This window comes from Callithrix jacchus, chromosome 15 (genome assembly GCF_049354715.1).
Source record: "Callithrix jacchus isolate 240 chromosome 15, calJac240_pri, whole genome shotgun sequence".
Classification (NCBI taxonomy): domain Eukaryota; kingdom Metazoa; phylum Chordata; class Mammalia; order Primates; family Cebidae; genus Callithrix; species Callithrix jacchus.
Window position 1 is genome coordinate 58,443,940 of NC_133516.1, and position 14,078 is coordinate 58,458,017.

At 36.6% G+C, this 14,078-nt stretch overlaps 1 protein-coding gene across 15 annotated transcripts in view; it reads left to right on the top strand.

The window, feature by feature from the left end:
* CNTN6 (contactin 6) overlaps positions 1-14,078 on the top strand; it is a 527,574-nt gene that overhangs the window by 413,289 nt on the left and 100,207 nt on the right. For 9 of the 15 annotated variants that reach the window (XM_078350141.1, XM_078350142.1, XM_078350139.1 and 6 more), the window contains 2 exons: positions 11,433-11,636; positions 13,723-13,825. In XM_078350141.1, the coding sequence (XP_078206267.1) occupies positions 11,433-11,636; positions 13,723-13,825 (307 nt within the window). The remainder of the gene's footprint in view (positions 1-11,432; positions 11,637-13,722; positions 13,826-14,078) is intronic. The other 6 variants (XM_078350148.1, XM_078350147.1, XM_078350145.1 and 3 more) reach the window with 1 other exon arrangement.

The window sequence follows — 14,078 nt, forward strand, 5'->3', positions numbered from 1 at the left end:
AAATATGGAAGCAGAATAGGCCCCATTCTCTGTAATCTGAGTGGAGGAGTATATCTGTTTTTTAATCCTATTTCCTAATCACAGATGGGTTTTGTGATTGTAACTGAATCTCTGACCTTAGGACCAGACTCAGCTCTTGTTCCGATCTTCCCAAAAAGTCTTATCTGTAAAATTCTGAGAAATGTGGGTTTAACAACGCTTTGTAAGGACACAACAGAGAGGACTAAAATGCACACCTGATTACAAACTTCAAAGATTCCTGTTAGGCATTTCCTTCATTTCTCCTAAAGGTGCTCTTACTGGTAGGCTATGACTTCCTGCATCTTCCCAACAATCTCCAACAAGTCTCTCAATTATCTATTATAATTCTTCTCCATCTGGACACCCATCTCAGAAAAATTCAATTCTCCTTTAGCTTCTCAGTGCTTGGCAGAACAAAAATTTAGTAGCTGGCCAAACAAAAATATTTCATATCTTCTACTATGTCCCTGCAGGGTTCTAAGGTCATCCTTTGGGTCAAGCAACAGAAAGAAACAACACAAAATTTTTTTTCTTTTTGAGAGGGAGTCTTGTCCTGTTGCCCAGGCTAGAGTGCAGTGGAGCCATCTAGACTCACTGCAACCTCCGCCTCCCAGGTTCAAGTGATTCTCCTGCCTCAGCCTCCTGTGTAGCTGGGACTACAGGCACCTGCCACCACACCCAGCTACTTTTTTGTGTTTTTAGTACAGATGGGGTTGGTTGCCAACTCCTGGCCTCATGTGATCCGCCCACCTTGTTCTCACAAAGTGCTGGAACTATGGTGTGAGCCACCATGCCCAGCCCACAAAACTTATTTTATGTTTATTTTATTTATTTATGGGGATATGGTATCACCGAGCCTTTGGCTGAACTTTGAGCAGTATGCAGAGAGGTCTTTCCACCATGGATTCTCACTTAACCCAAGAGTGAGATTTTGTCAAGTTTCAGTACTCGTCACAAAAAGTCTGCACAAACTATTTGCAACAGAGCTGAAGGCAGAATTTCTTTTAAATTTTGGAAAAAACATAATGCCCTTGAAACCAAAAGTGAAGGAGAAATATGAAAACAATCAGTCAATAAACTTTCAAGGGTCAGGTGAGTTAAGCTAGCCGCATAGGAAATTTTATTTAAAAATGGCAGAATGAAGCAATAATACATGTTATCCACAATAATTAAAATCACCTTTACTATGTAGTAATAGTTTCACTTTATCCAAAGTAAAGAACACTCTCCCTGTGTTGGATGGATATAAAACTCTCAATCCCGGGCTCATAAAAATTATAGGTTTAAATTTTTTATTGCATTTTAGGTTTTGGGGTACATGTGCAGAACATGCAAGACAGTTGCATAGGTACACACATGGCAGTGTGTTTTGCTTCCTTTCTCCCCTTCACCCACATTTGGCATTTCTCCCCAGGCTATCCCTCCCCAGCTCCCCCTCCCGCGGGCCCTCCCCTTTCCCCCCCAATAGTCCCCAGTGTTTAGTACTCCCCTCCCTGTGTCCATGTGTTCTCATTTTTCATCACCCGCCTATGAGTGAGAATATGCGGTATTTCATTTTCTGTTCTTGTGTCAGTTTGCTGAGAATGATGTTCTCCAGATTCATCCATGTCCCTACAAACGACACAAACTCATCATTTCTGATTGCTGCATAATATAGAGGAAATGGTCCATTGTCTCCTCAAATCCAACTTTTAGGCTTTTAGAACTATTGAATTGATGCCAGAAGTTTGGATCATCTATGTCTGTAGCAGGAAGATAGCACTACTGTCAGAGCCTGCTGTTTGTATTTGCATCAATAAATATGTTGACAATTCCACTTAAATTAAAAGTCACTTCAAGCAAAGCCTCACAATTGTGTTATAGAATAAAGAGGAAAATTATGTAGAGAAAAAAGTGCTAAATTTTAATATCCCCTTCCTCTAGTTGGTGTATTGGCTGTTTCTGGAGTAATTGAAGGTGCTTTTGTCTTAGTGGGTAGGTCGAATTGACAGCGGGTATGTTACTTGAGTCTCTGTGAATGTGTAAAAGGCAGACAGGCCCAATAGTTGCCTGTTGGTATAATAATATAATAATGATAATAACCATAACCATCATTATTGAACTTGTTATTCATACGACAAATATTTATTGTGTAGTTACTGTCACTCATTTTTTTTTTTGCATTTTAGTGATAAAGTGGAGAAGAGAGACATAGTTCCATGAATTTTATAATAAAGAAATATAATGCATTACAGGTAGTAATAAAAGCCAGAAGAAAAATAAAAGGGGATAGGAAATAGATGTTGCTATTGTACATTCTAAGATAAAAGAAGGTTTCACTGCCATTTGAGCAGACAAAGAAGTGATGGAGTAAGACATATTATGTGAAGGCAGTTCAGGCAGAGGAAATTGCACACATGAAGAACCTGTGGGGAAACCATGTCTAGCATGTCGCAAGAATAGCAATGAGATCAGTATACGTGAAGTAAAATGAGCAAACACGAGAGGAAATGAGGACACACAGCCTTACGTTCAGACATTTTAGGAAGTTTGCCTTTTCCCATGAGTGAGATTAAAATTCACTGGACGATATTCAGCACAATGACGTGCTTTCTCTGACTTTTATGTTTAAAAATTTACTCTGGATAGTAGACCACAGAGGGGCAAGAATACAAGCAGTTAAAAAGTAATTGTGTTATTTCAGGTGAGAGATAATGGTGGCTTGGACCAAGTAGATTGCCATAGACAGTTGGATAATTGCCAGTCTTTGGTATGTATTTATAAGGTATAACTAAAATAATTTTCTGAAAAAATTAAATGAGGATTATAAGAGAAAGAGATGAGTCAAAGATAACTCCAAGGATTTGGGGCTGAGCAACTGGAAAAATGGGGTATCATTTATTGGGGTGGAGTTGATGAAGGGGGAGCAGGTTTAGGGATGGAGTAAATCAGGAATTTGTTTAAGGAGATGGTAATGTTCATATGCCAATTAGATATGAGTGAAAATTTCTAGCAAGCAGCTGGATTACATGTCTAGGCCAAAAGATCTGGTTTAAAGAGCTAAATTTGGAACTCACCTTATATAAGTAATATTTAATACTATATAATCGGATAAGATTATGAATACTTACTATGTACTAGGCACTCCACTCAGCATTTGGAATACCTCAACTCATTTAACATTTTAAGGGAAGATATCTCAATTTTACAAGTTGAGCATTGTGTTAAAATTGTTAATGTTAACTAACAACTATAGTTAATTAAACTAAACTAACAACATAACTTGGCCAAATCTTGTCTCTGGAATTCCAAAGATTCTGTCTAAACACCAGTGCATTTATTCCACTCTCTAATTTTGTCTGGCATAATCTGGTCCATAAGAGATCCTTAAAAGTTATTAAATAACATAAGGAGATAGCAAGAGTTCTTGTCTCTACTGGTGACTATGTAAACAACATGCAGAGAGGTTAACCGATTTGCCTAAATTTAGTGTATGGTGTTAAAACCAGGAAACTCATGGCTCTTCCCACTCTTCATAGCTGGTCAGTCACCTCTCTAGAAAGTTTATTTCTTTGAGTCCCACGCTGCACATTCCTTCCCTCCACTTTCAGACTCCATTCACTCTTAAAAAGACTCTTTTCCTTGCTTTCCAGCACATCAAACAGAACTCTCTTATTGCAATCTGTTACTATGTGTAGAAGTCTGGGTTTTCCAACACTGGTATACTTTGTGGCCGTAGGGCCAGAGGCTGGGAAGACAGGGAGTAATTCTTTATTGGAGGAACTGTTCAGCACATTGTTAAGATGTTTAGCAAAATCCCTGGCTTTTACTCACTAGATGCCAACAGCACTCGCTCCTCCAATTGTGAGAAAAATATGTCTTCAGATATTGCCATATATCTTCTAAAGGACAAAATTATCCTTAGTTAAAAACCACTGGTACAGCCCATTTCTTATATTCACCAAATTAAGTTCATCCATAAAGGATGAACTTAATCCATAAAGTCTAGTCCTAGTATATTTGTATCCTATCACTTGTTCCGTCTTCCTGACAATTGGAGGTTTCCTAGCAATTCACTCAGAAGCTGGCTGTAAGATAAGAGTCTGGTGGGACTGGTTTTGCAAAGTACAGGTCAAAAGACCTTACCGATAAAATCAGATGTGGTAAGAAGCCAGCCAAACCCAGCAAAACCAAGATAGTGACAAAAGCTATTTCTACTCCTCCACTATGCTCATTATTTGCTAATTATAATACGTTAGCTTGCTAAAAGACACTCCCACCAATGGCATGACAGTTTACAAATGCCATGGCAACTTCCAGAAGCTACTCAATATAGTCTAAAAGTGGAAGGAACCTTCAGTCTTGGGAATTCTCCTCCCCTTTCCCAGAAAATGAATGAATAATCCACCCCATGGTTAGCATATGAGCAAGGAATAACCGTAACAATAGACAGCAAGCAGCCCTTTGGGCTGCTCCACCTATGGACTAACCACTCTTATTCCTTTACTTTCTATTTGCTTTTACTTTCTACTGTTGGCTGGCTCTTGAATTCCTTCCTGTGCAAAGACAAGAACCCATGTGGACTCCCAGGCTGAACCCCAGTTTGGGGTTTGCCTTGGAACAGCTTGTTTTCATTCCCTCTCCAAGTATGGTTGGTCAGTGTATAATCAGTTCTATAGTTCCTTGGAACTAAACAATAATACTAACCTATGACACCTTATTTAGCTGTCATTCGTAGGCCATGAAGACCACCATCACCTTGATTCAAACAGTAGGTGTATAAATCAGAAGGTATCCAGTAAAAAAATCCAGGTGATCAAGCAGTAATTGTGGAACAAATGGGAATTCAAATAGGAGTGGATTTTAAAGGTGCCAGGCCCTTTTCTGGGTTGCATCATAAACTTCCTCGGGACTAGTATCAGAGACTTCAGTCTAGAGAAGGAATTATTCTTGGATTAGGTTTTTGCCACGGAGCTAGCATAACCATGATTTACCATCCAAGAGTCAAGTCACATTTAACCCTGGAGCACTACACAAGATTTGCAGTAAAGTACACACATTCTGGACTATTCCAAAGGGGGGATTTACTCAGTAAATCTGAACACTAGACTTCAAGTTCTTTATTCTATTCATTAATTTTCTACCTCAGGAAACATGCTACCAATTTTGAGATCTGTTCTACAGTGCCCATAGAAGTTCTCCGTGTTAATGTTTATCATGAGTCATTTTTTCTCTAATAAAAATTACATGCTATATAATGGGTATAATTGCATGTATTTTTCTTGTTTGTATTTTAAACATTATAGTACAAGATATAGGGCTGTAAAAGATGTCAAAACATCATCATGCTCTAGGGAAAATAGGATTTGTTGTATGCTTGAGAGAACAGCAGATAGAGTCTTCAATTGCTTACTGCAGATCTGCCATTTCTAATCATAATAAAATTGTAGAAGATGGTGTCATTGTGAAACTGCAAAAAATGTTTCAGGAAGGACCAATTATCATTCAGCTCTAATGCTACTGCTGAATCATCACAGGGAAAATGCATCACAATCATTAATAACCGATAACTGTCATAGATGGTGGTGAAAATATTTAAAAATTCAATGGTTTCAACCTAAGTGGCTCATAAATTATACATTTAATTAAGAAAAGCCAAATGGGAAGGTTTTTAAACTTCCAATTTGGAAGGTTGTTTTTTTTTTCTTTCCCTATTAAAAGATATACAAATTAAGCACAGCAGTGGCTGATGCTGGAGCAAAATAGATAAAAGCCCCCATTGCAGGCTGGCTGTTCAGATGAAGGCAAGAGCCAGCCCATGGCAACAAGGGAGCAGGGCAGGATGAGAAATACTATGACAGCAAAGACTTGGAGCTTTACATCTCCACCAATTCAGAGGGCACAAAAGGGCACCTGGATTGTACTCCCAGGGCTGCTGCTAACTCTATTCCCCTCTGCTGCTTCACTTGTAAAAATGAAGCTGTTGGGCTGGCAGGTCTCACAAATCCTTGCTATCCCAGACATTTTATGAATTTAGAAACTGAGAAACAGCCTCTCCTCCAGACTCCAACACACCACTCATACACAAATATACCAGGTGGCCAACTGTTCTAAATCCAGGTATTTCCCTTCCCAGTGTCATTATGCAGAGACTGAGTTTTACCGTTTTCATCAATGATTTTCAAAGTGTAGATCCAGACCCACCATTGTTATCGTCACCTGGAAGCTTGTTAGCAATGCAGATTTTTTGGCTCCTCCCCAGACTTATTGAATCACAAAGTCTGAGGCTGGAGCCCAACTGCTTGTGTTTAGTAAGTCTTCCAAGAGATTCTGATGCATGGTGAAGCTTTAGAACCTCTGCTTCAGAGAGGCCCATTTAAGAGGGAAAAGTTACTTCTTCAAGTTTTCTGTCTGTTTTACTCCCTGCTAATATTAGCAATAAGTACTTTACAGTAATTTCAAATGGCAGTTTAACTTATTAATCTATGAGGTTCTTAAAAAATTGGATGCAGGACAAGCAATGTCAATGGGGGAGGAAATGAACAGTGAGGAATACTTCTCTTAGAATGTGAGTAGGGTTGGTTACTTGTGGATCTTGGGATTTGGGAAGGAAGGTTAAAGTTGAGGAGGAAAAGCCAAGGAGAGGTAATGAACATAGAAAAAGAGGACCAATTTTAAAGACATTGAAAAGTAGAAAAGCATTGTTATGGAAATGGGTCTAGATCCAGATTCCAAGAGAGGATTCTTGGATCTTGCACAAGAAAGAATTCAGGGCGAGTCCATTAAGTGAAAGCAAGTTTATTAGGAAAGTAACAGAATAAAAGAATTACTCTACAGACAGAGCAGCCCTGAGGGCTGCTGTTTGTCCATTTTTAGGGTTATTTCTTGATCATATGGTAAATAAGGGGTGGATTATTCGCACCTCCCCTTTTTAGACAATTTAAGGTAACTTTCTGATGTTGCCATGGCATTTGTAAATTGTCATGGTGCTAATGGAGTGTAGCAGTGAGGACAGCCGGAGGTCACTCTCATTGTCTTCTTGGTGCTGGTGGATTTTAGTGAGCTTCTCTACTCCAGCCTTTTTTATCAGCAAGATCTTTATGACCTGTATCTTGTGCTGACACTCTATCCCATCCTGTGACTTAGAATGCCTTAGCTTTCTGGAAATGCAACCCAATAGTAAGTTTCAACCTCATTTTACACAGCCCCTATTCAAGATGGAGTTGCTCTGGTTCAAAGGCATCTGACAGTATCATTAGAAAAAGAGCGAAGATTTGGCATCTGCAGGATCTAGGTTCAAGCCCTGCTCCTTCCACATGTTATGAATACAGTTTTGGGAAATTACCTTTATACTGTTAGTTCCTGAACCCTCTCTCTATAGCGGAGATGTTAGCAATATGTTTTAGCCTCATAAAGCAATTGTTGGCATGATGAAAGTTTTTTCAAAATTTATTATTAATCTTTATATAATTGTTCTTATTTCTGGACTAGATTCTTCCAGAAGCTTCTAAATATTCCACTATTAAAGAATGCTACACCACAAGTAGGAATAGACTGGAAAGTTTTAGCAGCTAAGGTAAAAATGAATTCACCAAAGGAGAGAGGAAAATTACAGCCTCTGGTCACAAGATTACAGGTTGAAGAATACAAAGATTTCTTGGGCACTAGTGGCAACCTGTAATTTTTGTTAAGTGAAAGGGGTGACATTGGATTTCAGAGAGCTAAAGCTTATTTCTCTTCACAAATAGGCATTGAATAAGGATCCATAAGCTGAGACATGGCCCTAGGAATTTGCTCAAGATTGTCTTTATTTCACAAAAAGTTCAAAAGATGAGTAGTCAATGACAACAGGAGAATCTGAACTATATTTTTTCCCTCTTTTTTATATCAAAAAAAAATTTATTATCTAGATGACTCTGGTTTCAAACAAAAACCCTTTGAGTATCTCTTTCGTGGAGACAGCAACAGGCTTAGAAGTGAGGCAGCAAAGGACATCAGTAAAGAAACTTTGAAGCAAGAGACCACATGGAACGATGAAAGACTCCAACAGGGACTTGCAAAAGAAAATAAAGACTCAATACATGAGAACAGCATAAGAATCTCAAAGCATTTTTCAAAAATAAAAAGCAAATTGTATTTATGCATATTTGATAGAAAAGCATAGACTCTCCTAGGGAGATCAAAGGAATGTTGAGGGTGGAGTAAACCATTCATAGAAGCTAAGCTTTAACCTCCATCCATTGTCAAAATATTTTTTTTTGCAACATCTCAAGTAGTGTTCATCCATACACTGCTTGATCATGTCTAATGATAAAGAATTCACTACCTAGTAAATCATCTACCACTATCCTAAAATTTAGACTGTTCTTCATTATATTAAATCTAACAGCATTCTGTCACCTCCAGCAGCCGTAAGTCCTACTTTTGCCTTCTGAACATCGATAGAGAGGGTTTTATTTAAATTTTTATACACGTGGCAGCCCTTCAATGTATAAAGACAGCTGTAATATGATTCCAAAATCTTTTTTTCCAGTGCTAAAATCAAGGTTGTACCCCTTTCTTTTATGAATAGGCTTTGCTACATTTTGTTTTTTATCTCTTGATAAACTTGAGATTTTTAACTCCTCTTTCAATAATGGGTGCTCTGAACAAAATATTTTAGTCAATTGCATGAGTCATTTGGAGGGTGTCAAAAACAGATTCCACAATACCCAGCTTAGACAGAATAAATAAAACTAACTTGCTAAAAATTGAGTTGGCTATTTGTATTTTAACAAGCTTCCTTAGTCATTCTAATGTGCATCAGGTTTGGGAACTAATGCCTGAATAAAACATAAAACACCAATTTGAACAGTTCAGAGTAAGAATAAGAAATGTTATCCATCCTGTTTTTACAAGTCGCACCTCATTCTGCTGTTTAGTCTTTCCGACACTATTCTTGTCCCGTTGTTTATTTCTTCAATTTACACCAAAAAATGGATATTAATTTAAAATTCTAATATGACGGAAACACATTGCAAAGGGAGTAAAAGCCTTTTGTTTTTCCCTCCACCCACTCTGAGAAAACCACTGTATACACCTTCATGTTTTTAAATGTAATAATCTGCATAAACATCACACACACACTGCGCACGCACACACACATTCCCACACTCATAACATGCTTTTACATAAAACTGCTGCTTAGGTATTTTTTCCTACCCGACACTACTTTTATAGGTTAAATGACACTTTTTGCATTTTCTCACTTCGTGCACAAGTAGCATTTGCTGTGTTACTGTTATTCCTGGGCAAATCTTTACCTCATGTCTTCTTCATTTCTGGGAATGATATCTGGATTCTGTCTGCAGAGATAAATTCCTTTTTACTGACATTATTTATAAATTGTTGTGAAAAATTAATTCTTTTGCTCCTTTCCACTATTAATAGATTCACTGTTTCCTTCTCTTTCCTTCATTTCACCTTTCCTTTCTCCCATTTTTTCTTTCTCCCTTTTTTCTTTCTTTCTTTCTTCCTAAAAATCTCATTCCTTAAGTGTATGGTTCATGCTTTGTACATTTTTTTTCTTGTTGGAAGAGATGATAAAATGACAATATTCCTTCATTCCCACTTTCAAGAGTTTGTCTCTACAGATCAGATTTAAGTCTAAAATTGGTGTCAGTTTGTTTTGCCACTATTTACTTTTGGTAATTTAAATTTAGCAAGGTTAGTGAAGAATGTTTCAGATGGTCTGTTCCCAGCTGAGGAAGCCTACTGGAACATATCAGAAATAATTCTTTTCTTCTATTTCTGCCATGTCTTGCTACTGTGCCAGTTTTTAATATAAGTACAGTTGGCAAATAGGAACTCAGCTCTCTGGACAAGAGGCTCCAAGATGCATAAACTGCTCCCCTGTGAGCTATGATTCCAAAATGTATGAGGGGCCCTTCACTCATGAGTGAGGGTTTTTTTGTTTTTACTTAGCTGCAGTGCATTCCCCTTCTCAACTCGAGTACCTATACACTCTACTTATTCTAGGGGTCCTGTTTGGACCAACTATGTTCTTCCACTTCCCTAGACATAGTTCTGTTCTACCTAGTTTTCACAGTACAGCTAATTTTTTAGCTTCACGAAGAATTATATTCACTAAACTTTAATACATATGAATATTTGCCTTTGCTCAAATATTTCTGGCTAAAAAAGAAATTGACAGCACATGATTATTGTGAGGCTATGGGACAACTGAAAACCTCAAATATTGCTGGTGGAAGTATAAACTGGTACAACCACTTTAGAAACTTCTTTTGTCATTTTCTATTAAGTTAAACATACATCTACATTATGGCTTACTCTTAGGAGCCTAGCCAAGAAAAAATAAAAATGTGCACAGGCAGTCTTAGACAAGGATGCTTATTTCAGCCTAATACATAATGGCCTCAATCTGGAAATAATCTAAATGCTCATCAAGGGAAAGGAGTCTAAACAAATTAGGATATATTCATAAAATTGAATACCATACACAATTTAATGGAAGAAAGGACTTATAGTCATGACAACAATAGATGAACCTTAAAATTATGTTAAATGAAAGAAATCAGACATAAAATAGTCCATCCTGTTTGATTTCTATAACATACAAATGACAGCAGAAATAATTTGTGATGATAGAAATCCAGTAGTGGTTGCAGTTGTAGAAAAAATGCCTATAATGCCTTTGTCAAAGCATATGTCATCCTACATTGAGATTATCCACATTATTGGCAATTAGCAGTAAATGATGTGACCTTCATAGGGCACAGGTTTTGTTTGGTTTTACTCTAAGACCTAAAACTGTCACAGAATAGCTGCTATTATTATATAATAATCAGGCCAGTGAAGTGGCTCATGCTTGTAATCCTAGCACTCTGGGAGGCTGAGGCAGGAGCATCACTTGAGCTCTGGAGTTCGAGATCAGCCTAGGCGACATAGTGAGACACTGTCTCTATACAAATAAAAAGGAAATTATATGATGATCAAATGAATGAACTTCAAGATCTGTGATAGAGTTCTTAAACTTAAATTTTTAACAAGTACCTGCAAGTATGCTTAATTCTTCTGATAATGCATTGAGAAACACTGCTTTGAAGCAGCATAAGTTTTGCTGAAGGAATTCAGTGTATATATATCTTATGGCATTTCTTAATAAACTCATCCACGTATTTTCTTAACATCCTATTGTTACATCCTTAATCTCAAAACGTCAATGATGGCAAAGTGCCCAGATAATTTATCATCAAAACTGAGATATATTTCAATGTAAGGGAACATTACAATTACCCCAGATGACAGTTATTGACTGAGCAAATAGAGGCACAATTTTCTTCTAGTTATGGGGAAGTAAGACAAAGAATTTTCAGATATGAATGAATGCAGTAAGGAAAGTATGATTTTGGTTTTCTTTTTCTGTTTTTCAGATTTATCTTATGCATGGACCTTCAATGATAACCCCTTATACGTCCAAGAGGACAATAGGCGATTTGTATCTCAAGAAACGGGAAACTTGTACATTGCCAAAGTGGAACCATCAGATGTGGGCAACTACACTTGCTTTATAACAAACAAGGAGGCCCAGAGAAGTGTTCAAGGTCCACCCACTCCATTAGTGCAGCGCACTGATGGTAAGATAATGAGTTATCTTGGGAATATACTTTATCTGTGGCCCTTAAAGCCTGGGAAGATCTCCAAAGCTTTCTGCTTCCTTCTTGTTTGACGGAGCCACATTATCTATGAGTTTAGGTCCAATTCACAAATATGTAAATCAGAAGTATAATAAAAAAATTCTGTAATTCACCCACCTGGTGCAATATACATGGTTCTGGGTATACCAAGCCATCTCCTTTCTGGCATTGAAACAGCTTGTCTTTTTTTGCTTAAAGACTACTTTGTGAAAGCCAAAATGATGTTCGGGGGAGTTGGCGTGTGTGTATGTGTGCACGTGTGGGTGCTGCCAGACATATAATTGAATCAATATATTTTTAATGAACATATGTTACAGCTACTTTTTAATGCCCCCTATTTTCCATATTTGCCCTTTTTTTTGTTCACCTTTTATTTACATGGCTGGCAAAATGGAGGGAAAATTTCATATCCAAGGAAAGCAAAGCAGACTAACATTAATTATGAGCACTCCAAAGAATAACAAAACACAAGATTTATACTAATTGTATTCCTCCACGGAACATAATTCAGACTAATCTCTGACGAGTTTTGTAGCTTAGTCAAGTCATAGCTGGTACAAGATTTAGAGAGCCAGAAAGTTTAAGGAAGTCATTGAAGTAGAAAAATTTTCTAGTTGTTTCTTTAATTAAATGTTCACAGTGGGATTCATAAAAATAGAAAATTTGTTGGTGCATTTTATGATTGTATTCAGGACTTGAAATGCAATATTTCATGGCGTTTTTCTCCCCTCCAAAGAGCTGAAGAAAAGCAAGAATAAAGCGCTAATAAAGGCTAACAGAATTGTGAAACAAGTCCCATAGAAGGAGTTCTTATAATAGGGTTTTTATAATCACTAACCACCTAAATATATTTGCAAGGTCTTCATTAAGATTTCAGCAATCATTAGACTTATTCCTAAGTCCAATGTCTCTCCTTCCATGAGTCCTCCTATTTACAAGTGGAAAAATTTATGAGCCAACAATACACTTGGAGATTCTACCATGTTTTTCCTTTTTTTTTTTTTTTTGTTTTCTATCTACTCTTAGTTTCTGCTTCTTCCCTTCTTAATTTCTTCCTTCTTCTATCCCCTCTATTCCCTTGAATACATATATGGTAAAAATAGAGCAGAAGCATAATACATAATATAATAACTGAATCTCTTCTAAAAGTGAGCATGCAAGTAATATCAGACATCAAGAAAGCAAAAAAGAATAGAACCTATCAACTTAGTTGAATGAAGTAGTACTCACTACCTTCTCACCATAACCTCTTTAAATGTTTATAATGATCCAGGTCTTAAAAATGAAGTATCTTAATTTCATATGTATTTTGTAATTTTTACTTTTTCTGCAATTATATTAGCCCCCTACAATCTATTTATTTTAGGAATGTATTAATCTGGTGTTTGGTGTATAAATTAAAAATGATCAAAGTATTTAAATAATCTTGAGATGTCACTGATAAAATTAATTAAGACAATGCGAATAGCCTACAGATATATTTCTGATACAACTTCTCTGGTAGGTAGTGGATTTACAGTGGTTTATACCACTATCTTATTCTTATCTTAGCACATATCCTCAATTCCTTGGATTGAAAATTTTAAAACTTATAACAAAGTTTTAGAGGTATATGGCAAACTTATTTAGCAGCAAAACTTACTGTACTAATACATGAATATTTATATTCTGATCTCAATTAATGTTATGACTTTTTATGTTTTGCTGCAGAAATGCCGTTATTTTGGATTAAGACCTACTGCAGTGGACTTCTTACAATGATAGCTGAAAAATTCCTTATTTACATTATTTCTTAAAATCAGATCTGGCTCTCTGAGTTCTGTCAAAGGTAGATAAATATGGGTATCACTAGAGAAGGGTCTTTTGAAAACACAGAAACATTTTAGAATCTATATGTATCAAATTCTTAATTGAAAACCCTAATTCTTATTAAGAAGAAATAATCAGGTTTTGGTTAATGAAGCATTTACTTCATAGAAAATTTGTATTCTCCAGAAATGCTGCTAGCTCTTTTGATATTTAACAGGTGTGATGGGGGAATATGAACCAAAGATTGAAGTGCGTTTTCCTGAAACTATACAAGCTGCAAAGGATTCATCTGTAAAACTGGAATGTTTTGCCCTTGGAAAGTAAGGTTTTTGTTTTTGTTTTCCTGGTTGCTTTAATTTTTTTTTATTAAAAACTTTTCTGTTATTCAAATATTGCTCTAAGGTAAATTGCCAAGTAGATTTCAAATGCTGGGCAACAGTGGAACTTTCCGATTTGTATTTAAACAAACATGTCTAATACTCGAACAATGCTCAGGGCTGCAATTGGAAATGATCAAGGCTGAAATTTTCCCCTACATGTGCTGATATTTCCTTTAGTTTAAGCATAATGAGA